At 39.6% G+C, this 17,562-nt stretch overlaps 1 protein-coding gene across 1 annotated transcript; it reads left to right on the top strand.

The window, feature by feature from the left end:
* Positions 1 to 336: 336 nt before the first annotated feature.
* LOC139996269 (uncharacterized) lies at positions 337 to 17,363 on the top strand. Its single transcript, XM_072020523.1, has 8 exons — positions 337 to 381; positions 462 to 596; positions 859 to 965; positions 12,366 to 12,468; positions 13,042 to 13,272; positions 13,725 to 13,994; positions 15,022 to 15,109; positions 15,783 to 17,363. Exons 1-8 carry the CDS (start codon positions 337 to 339, stop codon positions 17,126 to 17,128), a joined length of 2,325 nt encoding a protein of 774 aa, XP_071876624.1. The 3' UTR covers positions 17,129 to 17,363.
* The last annotated feature ends 199 nt before the right edge of the window (positions 17,364 to 17,562 follow it).

Raw genomic sequence — 17,562 nt, 5'->3', positions numbered from 1 at the left:
ATTTTACTTGGATATAATAGTTTCTCTATTTATATTTATATCTAACTCTGTTTAGTTTAGAAATTACTGGTTAATGGATAATCCTGGATTGATTGATTATACAGTATAAATAAATGATATCTGTTAGAATTTAATCTAGAAGTTAAGGCTAATAACCTTTGGAAGACACCATGTTTATGTTGAAATAATATTCAGTGATGTTTATTAAACAGAACTACAGAACCTGATGTACACAAGAATTGTTGATTGTTGGCTAAATACTTTCAGACTAGACTTAAGTAGTAATCCATAATCCCTTAAATACTTTTGAACCCTACTCTCTATACAGTAATGAGTATGACCTGTGTGTCCTGTTCAAATACCTGTATGGGCTGTGTAAGGGTACTTATGCGTGAAATATCGTTGTATTCCAACATTATCATTTTTCTCTAACTTCCTATTTGATTCTTTTTTTTCGATAGGCTATTGCACTCCACGCAGAAAATCCCATCGTCATAAGTTGCCTGGAAGCATATGTCACAACACCCCAGGGATATATCTCGAAGGGTGGTTTTTTCTGCGAGCGAACCCTTCATTTAGAGGGCGTGTTTTCTGGGGTAAATTCGGTTAAACGCGAAGCACAATGGCTTCCACTCGCAAGAAAACAACCTGATCGATATGATCGTCAAAGGATTGACAAATGATTAACAAATTAATATTAAATAAAAATATCTAATTTCAAAGAAGCGATGTTACTTTCAAAATAAATAAAGATTGATAAAAGAATTTTCAAGAATTAGCATACAAAGCATACGACAAAGATTCCAGCAGAATACAATACTCAAATGCGATGCAGTTTTTTTTTTTTTTTTTTTAAAGATTGCGGTTAATGATCGTATTTCGGGAAACATCGGTGGATTATTCGAGATGTTACGATACGGGAACAAAGCGAATCTTTTGTACGTGTTTTCGTCCCTCGATAATCTGTAAGGATGACGCGACTCGCGCTGAGTGAATTACAAAGTTCACATCAGATCGAATCTCCGTTCCAGAAGGCAGAACCGCTTTGAAAAACCGGAAGCAGCCGGCACGAGCCTAGAGATGCGAGTGGGTTACCAATGTTCCAACACGCTCTTGCCTCATCTGCCTTCTATCCAGGTAAGGGTTTTCCCGATACGAAAGCTGTGTTACCGTAGATAGATATCGTATTTGCCGTTTTCATCCCGCGAAATTAAAGAACAGTTTATTCGTTTGTTGGAATTCGTTGAAAATTCGTTAAAATGAATGCATATTATGGTAAAACTTCGTTTATTTAAACTCAGTCTTTTTCGAAGACAAATAGCTTATACAATCAATCGCAAAAGTCTTCGTACTTTCATTCGTTTTATTTATTTATTCGTTATATTCATCTATTGACATGTCCGGATAAATCGAATTCCTATAATAAGAATTCACTGAAATACAATACAATTCAAGGAAGTATAATTCTTTAGTCGCGTAATAGTAATTCACGTTCGGATAATCGAATTCGGTCAGTGGACGATTCGCTTAATCAGACGCTAACTAAAATTTCTAATAAACGCAGTCCGAGCGATAACGCCTTCCTAATTCATAACAAGCTCTAAAAGCGTCTTGCCATATTCATGAACACAGAAAGTTAACTGCAGCATGAATGAACACCTAAGAGCAGTTCCATCGTATTCGAGGCTGCGCACGTGGGTGACAGGTGATGGAATATTTAAGCATGATGAGCCACCACAAGCATGCTACTGTTAAAGCCACGCGACGTGCATTCTATGCAAATGTCCCTGGCAGATGCGCAGATAATACAGAAAATTTCTACTCGAATGGTACAATTCCGCGTCTTGTGAACATGGCTAGCGAAACAAATGAATTACTTCATACGTATACGTTGAAACGTAGCCTGAAAACGATCGTTCTCGCAGATTAATCCCGTACGCGGTGTTTTATCAAGTACGGATATCAGGAACAGGGTGTAAAAAATATAATCGCGAGGCAAACGGGGGATCTGGCCATAAAAATCGCGACAAAACTCGCTCATCGGGAAGTCATAAAAATACGGAACACCTCGGCCGAGACAATAGGGAACGATGAAGGGAGAAAGACTCAGAAAAAATGGGAAAAAATCGGGAGAATGAGGGTAGGCGTAATTTTTTCGCGATATTTCCACAATAATTGTCGCTTAACGCGCGGTATCGAAGTTCGCCAGTTTGGAAACGGAATGGCGACCAGCAAAGAGATAGTGTCACAGACAGAAGCGTACTTCCAACCGTGCCCTGCTACCTGTGTGCAAGTACCGAGCCTGTACCGACATGGGAACAAGTACAATAGGCCAGTGTCGAGGACAATAGCCGTGGCCAACAATCAAATCAGAGCGCTATCAGCCAACCACCCATCCCATTCGCGTTTATCCTTTGATCCGCTCGCTTGCTCGCTTACTCGCTCGCTCGTGTCCCGGCAAACACTCCTGATTGCACACCCTCTGTGTTTAAACAGACCCGAACTCTGTCTTCACTACCCCACCCCAACTATTCGTCCTTTTCTGCTGCGCTCTGTCTTTCTTCAACTGACTGTTTCTCTTTCAGTTTCTCTCTTTTTCCGATTCTTCCTTTTATCTCCCTTGATACGAATTCTTTTCCGCTGGTCATAAGCAACTGCCATTTCTCAACTGCGATAATCCCGAGGAAATCGTTGTTTTGTGAATCGTGATATATACTACGTTTTATCGAATTTCTTCGAGACACGTTCAGAAATATAATATCTGCGTTAGTAGTATTACATACTTGGAATTAGAATCAGAAGTAAGATAAAGGGAATAGACGAAGAGTATAGGTCAGCTAATGTGTTAAACATAATCGGTTATGAGATGTTACTTTTCATGTTTTTCCTTTTACAGCAGTCTATCTACAGTTGTATGTTTTTATGTTCGATCTGTTTCTGTTCGACCCTTTGACACCATCTATCCCTCTCTATAGCGGTATTTAAAGTTCTTCTGAAGAAGGGAAGGGGTGAGAGAGCCATCAGCCGGTACAGCGAAGTCTCTACCCTTTGACCGACTGTTTCTTTGCCTTCTTTCGGAACTCTATTTCTCAGAAGCGTATTGATTCGACCGAGGAAGTTACCGTAGATGGAAGCGTCTCCGTGTCTAATTAAAGACCGTGTTAGGTACACCTGTGAACACGTGGTAGGAAGTGAAGTTATCGCGTACACACGTGCCGACGAATCGCACGTGCGGTTACGCTGCTGATACGCGTCGTTACACAGAGGCGACAAGAATGTTCTTTGAATTAAAGAACGGACACTTTTGTAGATACTATTAAAATTAACGGACTAATGATCGGACTAATAGTAACTGACACCAGTTACAATAATATTTGCAATTTCGAAGATTATAAATCATATGTTCATATTATTCTACTCCATGAAAAGAATCCTATGTCGAGTTAAACATACAAAAACAATTACGAGCCATATACTTCTTTATATTTTACAATGGATTCTAATACCGAGCCATAAATCAACAAGTCCGTACATTGAAATTACTTCATTCCTTTAACGATCCACTGACAATTTCATCAGTTTACTAGAAGCTACAAATATTGAACCAAACCTCATTTTCTTTCCAAATGAGTTGCAACGATACCTAATTGCAATTGGGTCGCGAAACGAGCTAAGAATTATTAAGCGATCCAACAGCGTCCTTCTGTACTTAAGTGGGAATCGCGGTAACTCTTCAATTCCGAGGACGCGCTCACCTCGGCAGATATGTTTGCGTCGTGGGTTCAGGTTCGATCGAAGCGTAACGGGCCGTTGTCTTGGATGCGGGTACCTGGGGTTGGAGGCAAAGGGATGGAGAAGGTAGGAAGTAGGAGGATTCTACGAGGGACACCCCCTTAAAGCGCCGCGGAACCAGCTGATTGCGAGCTCGTTGCGACCTATGATCCCGTGCAATCACATTGTAAGCCCAGTGTCTCATCTTCTCTAGCTTGATAATTCTAGTTGTCGCATTTTACTCACAGACACTTTGTCTACATTCGTTTGCAATTGGACTCCGTTTATCTGAACATATTCAGAGAATCATACTTATATAATATATATATGTTACACTTATGTAATAAATAAGTTCACCGACGCTTGTCGTTATCTATTATTTCTCGTTGATATAACAGAACTCTACGTTTAAACAAGTGGATTTAATCAACACGAATTTGTTTAATGGAATAGTAAATAAAATTTCGTTGCAGTAAATAACACCTGGGTAAACAAAATTACAATAATGTCTACAATTGCGAAGATTATAAATCATATGTTCATATAATTTTACTGCACGAAAAGAATCCTATGTCGAGTAAAAAATATAAAAGGAATTTCCAAGTCATATACCTCTTTATATTTTACAATGCATTCTAAGACCGGGTCATAAATCAACAAGTCCGTACATTGAAATTACTTAGTTCCATTAACCATCCACTGACAATTTCTTCAGTTTACCAAAAGTTAGAAATATTGACTGTAACAATAATATTTGGATAAATGATAGAACAGACTACAGAATACAGAACAGAAAAGTATGTAAAACAGTACATAACAGTATGTAAAAATGAGCTATCTTTAGACTGTCCCTATCGAAGATTAAAATATCAAATATTTTCAAATTTATTTTACTATCATTATATCATTATCAAATACTTTTCTTCTCCACTCTTTCGCGAGCCACTCGGAAGTCGAACGGATCAATTCCATTCTTTGAAAATTCCTTAATATTAATACTAAAAAATATCAAAGAATTATTATAGATTTTATCAGTTTGCGATTAGCGTGTCAGGCAACCAAATCTGAGAAAAATTCCTTAAATGGAGCAGAAAATCGCAAGGGACTTCGTCTCAAGCCGCGCTCAGCAATTCGTTCCGATAAAATCCCGATGAAGCGGTCGACGACAAACGCGGTGGCAACCTCAAATAAAACGGCTATCAAACGATCTGTGGCCGCTTGTTCTATCGGCATCGGATACCAGAAAAGCTTCACAGTCCGCGTCGCGTCGAAACCATCGAGTAAAACATCAATAGCCCGAAATTGAGGGGTCCCAATTCCGAAGCACGAGCAATAAAGCCTATGTTAGGGGCGAGAGAGTGGTGGTTGCAGTGGTCGATCCTTCGGCAGGTAGAGAGGGGTTGCTGTCTATAAAGGTACCCTGGCGCACGGTTAAACCAGCAGAGCTGATTGGTCGAGAATGGCCACTCCTCTAGGCGTTTCCTGATGCCGATCAGAACTAACCACGATGTGCACACCATCCACCAGTGGCAACGTGCTGACTGCAGCTAGTACGCACCCGAGTAGGGGCGCCTCAGTTCACGTAGTGACACCGAGTCGTACGCATCGACACGTACAATCTTACGCGTATCAACAAAAATCGCCTACGCCTACTCCAAATTCGTGTGTAATCGTTCGACTGTTATTTATATATGATTTCTCTCGCTGGAAAAATTCGCGGCTAAGGGTTGCTATTGTTGAAGTATCAGTGAATCTGTTCCGGTGCTCTGTGTATTTATCTGGATTTAGACGATGACGAAGGGACAAAGTTAGTTTCCAGTGATAAGTTGATTAAGTTGAAGAAACCTTGGTTAAAAAAAGTGAAGTGTCCTACATAAACGAAGATTGGGGATTGTTGTGAATATAGAAGTTCTGCCACCGGTGCGACGCCATATAAGAAGCAATTACGACTATGGTGGTACAGTAGGTATTTCAAGTTCTTTCTTTTTCTTTTAGTGTAAAGGGTAGTACTAATGATAGTACTAGGTAAATAGAGGGACAGGTTATTGAATTTTGATGCCAGGCTTTCGATAGTAATGATAGAGAAAAATAGGGATGATAGAGGGTTCGTGTTATCGATATTGTATTCCGAAGGATCTATCATTTTCATCGCTCAACAACAGCCTGATATTCGATATTCCTGAAGCATAGAAGGTCTCTAAAATTGTTTCCCGTTGCAAATTGAAAGAATCTAGCGTCTAGCCGAAATTTAGGACTAGCGAAAGTCAGGCTAAGCTTGTAGGGATAATTCAAAAGCGCGGAGCAGGTGGCGACCATTTCAGCATCGATTTCTCTTCCTGGACGAGCAGTGAGATTTCCCTAGTATCTAATCAATGGGCGTTCTGCGGGTTTCTCATTGGTGTGTGGGCGTTATCACGAGTTCCGATTGGCCGATGGGTATATATATCTAGAGTTCTCTGGCGCATTACATGCGCACTTCGTAATGCCGTAAATCGAGTCCTGAAATCATGCAAACCTAATAACGGTTACCATTTGCCAATAGCTATTTTGCAGTTTCATAAATATACCGTTTTAAATTTGCAACTTTCAATTTTTCACCATTCTACGGACTTATTCTTTCGACGTTTCTATCGCTTAAAATAATATTCAATCGGAAAATACGCTCCAATATTTTGTACTATAATATTTAATATCCAACAGTTACGTTAAGCTAAGCACGTTCTTCATACAAAATTATTTAAGTAAAACGATTACGCGATCAAATATAAAGTTATTCAATCTTTGAAAGGGATGATCGAATATTCGGACGTGTATCTTCTATTTGTGAAAGCCCGATTACAGATGCAGCTGTGGCTCGCTATTGATCACGGCCCAACACCTCGAAGACAGATTAAACGAATGTCCGCGAGTAAAACGATCTGCCTTTATCTCGAATCTGAAGAACGTCCTCTCCCTGTCCGCCGCGGTGAAGAACTCTTTGAACCCACTCCCTGTCTCCACTCTCTTCTCTCATCCACGCTCAGCCAGCATCCTTTTATTCGGTGGCGACCGAATGGAAGCTGACAGTTTACCAGGTATTAATTATGCTCGCCTGTCGAGGGTAACACTCTCTCTCGGGACCCCTTTCCACTTAACTCGAATTTTAAATCTAAATCACTTTTTGACTATTTTCCGCTCGGTAGCCTCGATAAGAGACTTAATTTCGATGACAAAACTTAGAAACTAGCTTTAAAAATTCAACTTTAAAATTTATAGTCATTTATATATACATATAGCTTTTGTAAACAAACATTTTCAAAACAAAGAGCGTCGATATAATGTAGTACGAGCAAGAAACGTGAGTTAGTAACTCAACAAGAATTACACACACGTAGGTCGAGGCTTTCGATTTTATTATATCGGAAGTATTATAGAAAGGCAAACTACGCTGTCATAATGACGAATACAAATTGCTTAGTGATTCGTGACAACTGCATCATCGTGATTTATTTTTTGTTCCATTTTTCTTTTTCTTTTTTCACTTTTATTTCTTTCGCGGACAACCGCGAAGCGTCTGTCACGACGACGGGGCGCGAGAAATCGGGAAGAATGAAATAGCGGCCGGGGGGAGGGGGGGAGGACGAAGAAAAGGAAGGTGGCTCGATAAAACTCGATGAACCTCAATGAAACGCGATAGAACCAAACAAAACCGGTCCAGCTGGATTTTTGTAAGTCAGGTTTTTTGCCGATTCCCCCGTGCTCTCTTCCAGAGTAAATCGAGAGGAAGAAGATACGAAATAAAAGAAGGAAAAGGTAGAGACGAAACGACGCGAGGGAATTCGAGCGTTTAGATGCTCCTAAAGAGAAACGCGTGGGGGGCTGGCATTGTGCTCCTGAAAAACTATTCCATGCCAATTACCTGACGCGTGATTAATCTTCCTTTATTTATCAATCAGTTTGCCGCCGCTTCGAATTCGGTATTCTTTTGAGAATCTTATAAAACCTTTGTTTCACGCTTTAACCGCGCTACGATGAGTCAATTAGGATAAATGAAATGTCCAGAAGAAAAGTAATAGCGTAATCAGAAGCGAGATGCTACACATTTTGAAAACTTTACACTCCGCTTGAGCTTCGTAAGAAAATATCTTTTCAGATAGATACGATTAGTAGAACACCTTGCGCGATTGTTTCTATCGAAAAGAATTAAAATTTCAATATATAGGTACCATCCTTTAAAGATTAGAATTACAAGCGTATTTTTCAAGGAGAACACCGAAGGTGTACCATTATTTATCTCGTTGTTGGAAAAAATACGCTTGTGCCACTTCTCCATTGAGATCCTCCATTTCATCTACATTTTAACTTCATTCGTTGATTCTCTATTTACTCGAACTGAAACGTAGGCAAATTCTGACATAGAAGATGTAAAGAAAGGAAATTTATGAGCATACGAATTTCAAGCGTGCGGTGCAGGAGTTAAACTTTTCCCGTTAGTAACGGAATACGCGCGTGGTATGTACTTCTCTACTATGTAATAATCTGAGTAAATATTCTACGCTCTACCTACGCGATGTCTTCGCAAATGTAACTGCGCGAACTGAAGGAAAGATCGAAGCTTCTTAGGTCGTTGCCTATCGTATCGTCTATTTTCAAACTTACAAGCAATCAGAGTTCAAAGTCCTCATAAGCTATACACATAGCGCAACGATTCGTTCGAATGAATATATCTATAACATACCTAATACGCATTTGATATCTTTAAATAAATGCATACCTAACGTCAGGAAACTTTTTTAAGAAATTCGCACTCTATAATCTATCCACTTTTCTCGTAAACCACCCTACGCGTCTCGTAAACCTAAAACCACAACGAAGAAAGAAACTTCACAGTTCGCTACACGGGTTTGCGGCAAGGCCGGAATCGAAGTCGGCGAAGAAGCCGCGAGAGAATTAACTCGTTTAGACGTAATCTCGGGGGACGATCCCCAGCGAGGCGCGAGACTAGTCTCGCGGTCCATCGAGGGAAAGAGAAATCTCGGCTTTCGTCGCGGCGAGACTCGCGTGATATTTTAGTGGACTCGCGGTATCAGTCTTAATATCTGAAATTCTGAAGGCGCCCATACCGACCGGAACGAGGATATAGTCTCTTCTCTTTCTCTTCTTTCTTTTTTTTTCTTTTCTTTTCTTTTATTTTCTTGTCTCCTGTGGGAGAAAGAAAGAAAGGGTGAGGAGAGAAGGACCCGCGGCGGCCGCGAGTGTGTGCGTCGCTGACACCAGCTCGAGGCCTCTTCGAACCGCGGGACAATCTCCTCGCAGCATCGTCCGCCGATGTATCATCTTACGCCGGTGCTAAAGGCGATGACTTTATCACCGATCCGGGCAATCATTCACCTAAGCCGGCTCACTCTTCGTTTCTCCCTCGAGCGTTCTCCTTCTCCTCTGCCTCTTGTCTCGTGTCCCTTCTCGCTTTTCTCACAGGACACGAGGCGCGTCCACGTAACGTACTGGCGAACGCTTTGCGTGCCGGGCCTGCCTTCCTCGACTTCTCTTTGCCCAAGCATGGATAACGGATCGGCCGGTCAGGCGAAATACTCGCGTGAAATTATCGCCTCGAATTCGCGCCCGTTCGAATCCGACGGTGCAACGAGGTAGCCGTTTGCTCCGCGAATTAAACTCTCCATTGCCGTACACATTCTTCGCTGTTGCCTTCGATCTTTCTTGTTTTGGCGAGGAGGATCTCGCGATCGGTCGCGGTTTTACGCTTCGATGTTGTGGTCTGCCTGGTGCCTCCGTGACCACTGCGGGGTGGTTTTTGTCAGGACAAAGCAGCATTATTTGGCGAACATATCGAGGATAGAGAGACTTTGTTGCTAGCGATGGAGTGGAATTATTATGTCTGTGGTAGACCTTTGATTCGAGAAGACGATATTGGTTCTTTTACGCCAATAGTGCGGACGTGCGAGTCGGTACATTGCAGAAATTGAACGTAAAGCAAGTACATGATTGCAGAAGTATCGTGTCAAGATTTTAGTATAGCCACTATACAGCGGATCTTTGTGAATTATTGAGGAATTTAAACGTGTAAAAATATCCAGAATGTATATAATATGCGAAACTCATACAAATTACATTATAGGTAACATAATGCTTGGAACAATTAGCTTTTTAAATTTCAATTTTTATTTTTCTAAAGCTTTCTAATGGTAAGGTGAAGGATTGAAAATACTACGAAATTGTCGACGAGATGATTTTACAGCAGAATGATTACTAAAATCGATCAGAGAATATGTGCATCCTAACGACGCGTTTGCTGCAGTCTAAAATTGAAATTTGATCGAGATCCGTCGTAGAGCTTTCACGATGTTTTGAAGCGTAGACCCACGTGAGGCGCGAGCAAACTTCGTCGAGAGTAGGTGTTCGAAGATCGTAAACGTCCGCGTACGAACTCGACTCGATAAAACCCACGGAAACTGTATGCACGCAGCTAACGCGTAACCTGTACGCTGTACAAATATCGTAGGAGGCGTGCGAGGACCTTCTCGAGTGGCCCCTTGAACTCGATCATACGAGATCGAGAGTCGAGGAATATAGATTTTCATTACTCCATATACCTTCGAGAACTCTATAATTCAGCGAGCTTTCCAGATTCCAATTGATAATTATAAGATTTACAATTACAAGCCGCGACATATACATATATATGTAGTATGCGTATAATGTCCATGTGAACGATTCAGATTTTTCACATTTATCGTAGCAGCAAGTATATCATTTGGCTGCAACATATAATTTCTATGAAAGGGTAAAGATTCTTCGTTGGATATTTTTCAGTATTCTTCGACCAAAGAGCTGAAATCGAGCGTGAAAATTTGATACACGTATTGTCTTCATCGACTTATAACTTTCACAAGCTTGTAAATTTAATGAATTTTCCTAACTTTCGCTGAACTGGCTCTTAGTCAATGTGAGAGACACGTTGAAGTCACATCTCAATAAAGCGAGGCGCACCGGCTTGTTCACAGTTCCGTTTGTAACTTTAGATAGCAGGTTATCCTGGTAGAACGTAGGCGAGCAAAGCGTCTTCTATGGTTGTCTTCATGGTCAATGACACCTGACCGCCGATATTTATAACATTGTTGTACGAGCGACGCCTATTTCGCGTCAAATCGAAACCTTCTGCTTTCCCTCGAAACGCGCGATAATTTACGCTCGAGCATCCCCGAACCAACCTGCGCGGATATACCGCGCGATAAACCGATCGGGTCCAATAAGCGTTACCTGCGACATTCTTCGTCTTGGCACAAGTACGAAGACGAAGGGACACGAACGAATACTGAAAAGAAATTCCTGAATTCCTTCGTAAATTGAATAAAAATCATCCAAAAGACGTGTAAAGTATTTAATTGGTATCGTTTAATCGTAGAAAAGCAAATCTGCTCAAATTACGTGATTTCTAATTTCATAAATATTGTGAATATTATAAGTGATACAAGTTTCCAGACACTGTGGAAATGTTAGAAATCGCTCGAGCGTAGAGAAACGTTTGAAGTATCCTTCGTAAAGAATTGATACTTTATATAACTAACTCGAAGCCAGAAAAGAGAACACGAGGAACATAAGCTTATCGCGTGACCTATCGTGACAAGTGACGGCTTGCAGATCGTTTTCGTGCAGCTTAATGTCGACGCAGATCATAACCGTGCACTTTAATGTCAACGAGAGAAAGGCAGAAGCTGTTGTTGCGTGACGCGACACCAGCTAATACTTATGCGAAAATTTATGCAGAAACGTTAATCGCTTTCTTCGCTAGTTAGGTTTCTACGCTAACGATTACGGAGAACGTTCCGATAGCTCTTTAATTTCGTAACAGTACGTCGTATCGCGAATCTAGAGGAACAATCGTTATTCGCTGGGAAAAGTATAAAAAATGTGAAACATTATCAATTTACAGAAGATCCTTAACCTGTCTCCTATTCGACGTAAATCACTTTTCAATTTCATTCACGATCGATCGTGATTATTCGACACAACTAATGGCTAAACATCTTAGCACTCAGCGATTTATCACAATTTATATAATTTTCAAAAATATGAACAAAGTATGTAAAAAAGACGGACACGATCGTGAACGTCTGTTTAAGCGAGATTCATTGATCATAAAGATGAGAGGGTCGAAGAAAATGGCTAGTTAAAGGAACGCAGAATTCGTACGTACGCGCAATGCGACGAGGATCGATCTTTTTCTTCGCGATCGAGAATCGCTCGCGACGAATATAAGGATTCCGGAAAGCCAGTGAACGTGCTCCTTGTCAGGCCACCCACGGGCTCCCATAAGTATGGCGCGAGCTACGGCCAGCTACGTGCCATAAATCGGGATTTTATCTCGAAGCTGCCGGTCTCTTGCTACGCCGGCGATTGCGTAATCCTAAATTGGACCTCGAATTCGATGCAACAAAATTCGGGTTCCAAAGGACCTCAAGGTCGACCTCGTTTCTACGAAGGAAGATCATTTTCTTGTGCTCGAGACATCGATTCTTCCAATAGTACTATGCCAGTATCATAACTACGATACTCTATACTAATCTATACAATATAGAATTGCATTTTTTGCGTAGGAGTCGCGTTGGATCGCCGACGATGTCAGCGACTGTTGCCGGTAACCAGCAGCAACAACATCCTCATCAAGAGTGGGACATCAATGATTCAAATGTACCAAAGGTAATTATTTTGTATTTTTAATCAACAAAACTCTTTATCCTGTTAAGGATATTTAAACGTTTTACCGCGTGCAATACATTATTCATTCGGGTAATTCCCATGCAGTATCTTGGGAATGTCCAAAGACTTGGGAATTTCGATGATCATATCTCTCAATTTCCTCAATTTCGTAAGAAATACCGCCACTAAACGTTAGATGATATATCTGGTATATAGTACGATATGGCATACAGTAGGATTCAGTCTTCCCGAAAATCGATGCAAAACAAATGAATAATTAAAACTATAAGAATTTCAAATTATGGAACGAATGAATTATACGTATTTATATTAGGTTGTCCGAAAAGTATCTTTCGTTTTATAAGAAAATAATAGACGCACAATGTTTTTTGTTTTATATTAATTTATTGAATTATGCACGAACGTAATAATAGAAATATAACGAAATGGATCATACCTAATCCAATAAAATATTATCTATTATCACTTTATGAAACGAAAGAAATTTTTCGGACGACCTAATATCTTTAGCCCGTTGAAATAATATTTCGATATGTTTCGAATTAATTGTAGGTAGTAGAATACGATTCCTGGTGCGAATGGGCTGATGGTCACGTAAGAAGGGTGTACGGACCTGACTGTGAAGAAGCGAGAAGACACGCATCAGGATGGGCTATGCGCAATACGAACAATCACAATGTGAGCATCTTGAAAAAATCCTGTCTTGGTGTTTTGATCTGCTCGCAAGAATGCATACTACCTGGTGGTGGAAGGGTTCACCTTCGACCGGCGATTTGTGACAAGGTAAGGAAACCGAAATCATTGGAAGGCAATCTTTGGAAGAGAAATGTTCTTCTTCTAATGATTCACGATGTATATTTCTTTCTCTTTTATTAATCGCCTAACCTGCCTAATTACTAAACCGTTAAGGAATAATTAAAAAATATTTAATATATATTAATTAATAAAATATTCAGTATGAAATTCAAGATAATTTATGCTCTTTTTCCACATATATTCTAGGATACACAATTACAAAGTATTTAATATTATCAAGTTTTGGTTAATTTATATTCATACAATATTTGATAATAAATGACTAAAATGGCAAAGATCAGTGAGAATATTTACATATTACAAAATCCTAAAGTAACCAAGATATTTAATATCTTTGTCCAATTTTAAACTAATTTAGATTCATTTGATATTAGGGGGTGAATGTTTTCCTATATGCAAAAAGAAAAATACATTTTTAGGCGAGAAAAAAGCAACAAGGAAAGCCATGCCCGAACAGACAATGCACGGGTCGGTTAGAGATACTTTCGTGTCGTGGCCATTGCGGTTATCCAGTGACGCATTTCTGGCGGCATACCGAGCACGCGATATTTTTTCAAGCCAAAGGACAACACGACCATCCACGACCGGAAGCGAAATCCACGTCCGAAGCGAGGCGAAGCGTAGGTGCTGGCAGAAGGGTGCGCGGATTGGCGGTTCTTCTGGCGAACGAGGCTGCGTTAGGAACTAAAGTATGTTTACGAATAATTTATTTACCGATTTTATTTACGAATATTACTTTATCGAAAGAAATTACGATTTACAAATACCATTTTATTATGAATACATTTTATTTATCAAAATTTCTTGATATTTCAAATACCGAGGCTAATCGTGACACAAATGAAATATTAAGTGGTACAAATAAATAGTAGAATCATTATATGTTTGAAGAAGTATAATGCTCCAATTCATGGAAACGATACTTGTCATTCCAAAAAACTTGAATTGCAAATTTGATTCGGGTCAGGGAAAACCTTTCCTTCGAATGCGCATCGACCATTGCGCAAATTTTATCGGAACAATTCACGTTGTGCAATGTACGACATAATAATAGAAAATATTCTGTGAGAATTTCTAGTAATCGAAACTCGGAAGACTTCTTGATGTTTCTAACGGATATGTAGAAAATATATAAAAGCGGTATAATGTTTCTTAAGAGTATCTCTAATCCACGTCTTAAGTTTTCCCAGTCGTAATTTCTCTAATTTCCGGGACCATTGATCTTTCAATTACAATATCGGATAATACCCAGACTTTGACCGGAAGGAGTTAATATTTCACAATATTCCGATCTCTATCGCATTCAAATCGACGCCATTTTTATCAACGAACGACAATCTGTACGTTAGTATACACATATACGTACATATATATATATATATATATATATCATTGCACTAATGCAATACATTAAAATCGATGTTTCCCGCGATTCCTTACTGAATTTCATATTTTCACATAAATAAGTAACACTTCTCTCAAATATCGTGACCATAGTAAACTCTACTCGGAACATGGAATATAGAGATACCAATATATATCGATAAAAATACGTTCGGAATATTCGAACGAATGAATGGTTAGTTATATATAACAGACTTACCGAGACAGATAACTGGGACGAATAACAGATTAGAATAATGTAAAGACAGGCTGATCCTCTCCTTCTTTGACTTCTTTGATGCGAATAACGTATAAATTCTTGTGTTTCTTCAGCTAATGTCACTACGGGGTACGAAAAGACCACACTCGGAAACTATGGAACAAAAGCTGGCACAGCCTCCGCCACTGATACCGGATAAAGGTTAGCAACCGTATTATTTCAAAATACTATTATCACATTCGTTCCGCGTTACGTTAGACACTTCGTTAATGGATTTGCGTAACTGTTTCGAGGAGATCCGATGAAAAAATTCACCTTTGAAACCAATTTAGTGAAGTAGCGTGGAACGTTTGCCTCGATCGCTTTCGCGCCAATAGTAGCTGCTTTTTCCGCTAGGCGGCGCCACGTCCCATAATATTGCGCTCGTAAATTTAAATTGCAAATTCGGAGGCTATTCTTTAAACATCAGGATACGCTTGTTCTTTTTAGAACAAGAGAAACATTTTGGATACTTTTCATTTATGAGCAGATACAATTATAATATCAATATTATTGTCCGAGGAGAGAAAGATTCATAAGACGAGCATTCTGTGTATAAATATGCTAATTATATATTTATGAAACCAGAATTAATTATTTTTCCACTGTTTCTCTTTTTCTCAATGAGAACAATGTATCTCTTTCTAGAAAAAACATTGTTTTTCGATACGATTTCAAATATGTTGTACTTAACAAATAAGAATTAAAAAGTTTTGGATAATTTTATAGTTATAAATCGCAGCGTAAATTTACCATAGACCTATAAACCCTTTTTTTTAATTTTAACATCTACATTTTTATTCCTGCGAAATAATAATATTCTCTTCTCTTTTAGGATATTCCTGTTCTTGTCCTCCATTTGAATGCATGTGTGGTCTACAAACCAACGCCTCGGCTTATCAACAGTCTCATCATCATCAGACAACTATGTATCCTCAACAAACAGCCTCGAACGATACCCCCTACTGGCTCCAAAACACTGTGCCAACCCAAGAGAACGCTCTCGGGTACAATCTTCCCAATCAGATACCCCAAGAAGCCAGTTACTCTGACTTCACCCCGTTTGGCGGAGAACTGCTTCAACCGGAAGAGATCTTCCATTTGGATCGGCCCCTAAGACCAGAATTCAACATGAATTCTCAAGAAGTAGCCAGATCACCACCCACTTTACTAGATCTTGGAAGTGGTATCATTAAATACGAGTTGAAACAGCATCAGGATCAACCTTATTGGAATCAGTTTCTCAGCGAAGATTCCAGCAGTAGTCATTTGAGCATGCCTCAAGACGACAGACTTCAATTTCCTGGTTTTGAGACGGATAAAGACTCCAATGGTTTCTGCGCCAAGAGACCCGTAAACCATTTCATCTCTAACAAGGAAATGAATCAGAATCATCATGTGAATAATCCACCAAACTTCCAAGAATATCAACGACTACATAATCACAAGAATTTCGTGGATGGGACGGTGAAGAACGATCAAGAGAGCAATTATTGGACTCAAAATCAACAGGAAAACCGCCTCGATTATCCTGGCTTCGATCCTCAAAAAGAAGAGGATTTGTTACCTTCTAGAAGAAACCTCAACTGTTTCCCCAAAGAAAATTGTCAACCAGTACTAATGGACAGGGGGAATTATAACGTTTACCCAAAAAAGGAAAATGGGATGGTTGATCCCGTTCGTCCTGATCACAGCCCCATGCAAAATAAGTATTATAATATTTATAATCATATGTTCGAGCAATCAGATGCAAAAACTTTATTAACAAATCAAAGTATAAGTCGAATAAATCAAAACGCGAATAGAATGGTACTCGATGAAAGATTGCAAGACAACTACGTTCGTGAGACGAATCCAGATTCGACTGAAAGATTGTTCCCGGATTCCAATGGTATTGAGGCAACTATGCCAACGCAAAACAGTCCAGAACCGTTTTTTTATGCCAGTAATGATCGATGCCCTTACACTTGCGAAATAGTTGACACGCGGCTACCTCAAATGACCATGAATCCCACAGTTACGCAATCGAGTATAAATAACTATGGTGATGTTAGTGAATTAGATTTGCCTCCCTTCGTCGATTACACGCTCGTAGGAATGTTGTGCCCTACGGAGGAAGACACGTCGAACTTACTACCTGGCTGCCCCCAGAACTCACAGAGCTACGTTCCCCATCATTAGATTCTTCCGACCACCATCTTCATTTGTATTATAAATATGAAGTATATGATAGTTGCCGCTTGAAGATGCGAGTGTCGTTTAGTTGTGTTTTCTATACCTCGTCGAGTTCTTCATCCTGTCGATGTTATAAAGTTTATTTCGCGATTCTGAGAGATCAGACTCGACAAAAAACATTCTAATTTTAATGAGACGAAGATCTTCTTACGTTGAACTAAAATTTCGAATTGTTATTTAACTGAAGGAAATAAAAAAATTTTTGTTAACAGCAGACTCTTGGTTTAGAAAAGGACACACCTTGCCGTCCCCTTTTCGATTCATTTTCTCACGTAAAGTTGTCCCATTCCCGATTCTACCGTGTCTGTTGGGACACCATGTATAATTACTAATTCTACTGTCGTTTTAATTGATTTTGAAAGGTTGTAGGGTTCAAAGCA

The sequence above is a fragment of the Bombus fervidus genome, chromosome 17 (assembly GCF_041682495.2).
Source record: "Bombus fervidus isolate BK054 chromosome 17, iyBomFerv1, whole genome shotgun sequence".
NCBI classification, from domain to species: domain Eukaryota; kingdom Metazoa; phylum Arthropoda; class Insecta; order Hymenoptera; family Apidae; genus Bombus; species Bombus fervidus.
This window is presented reverse-complemented; position numbering and strand designations above follow the sequence as displayed.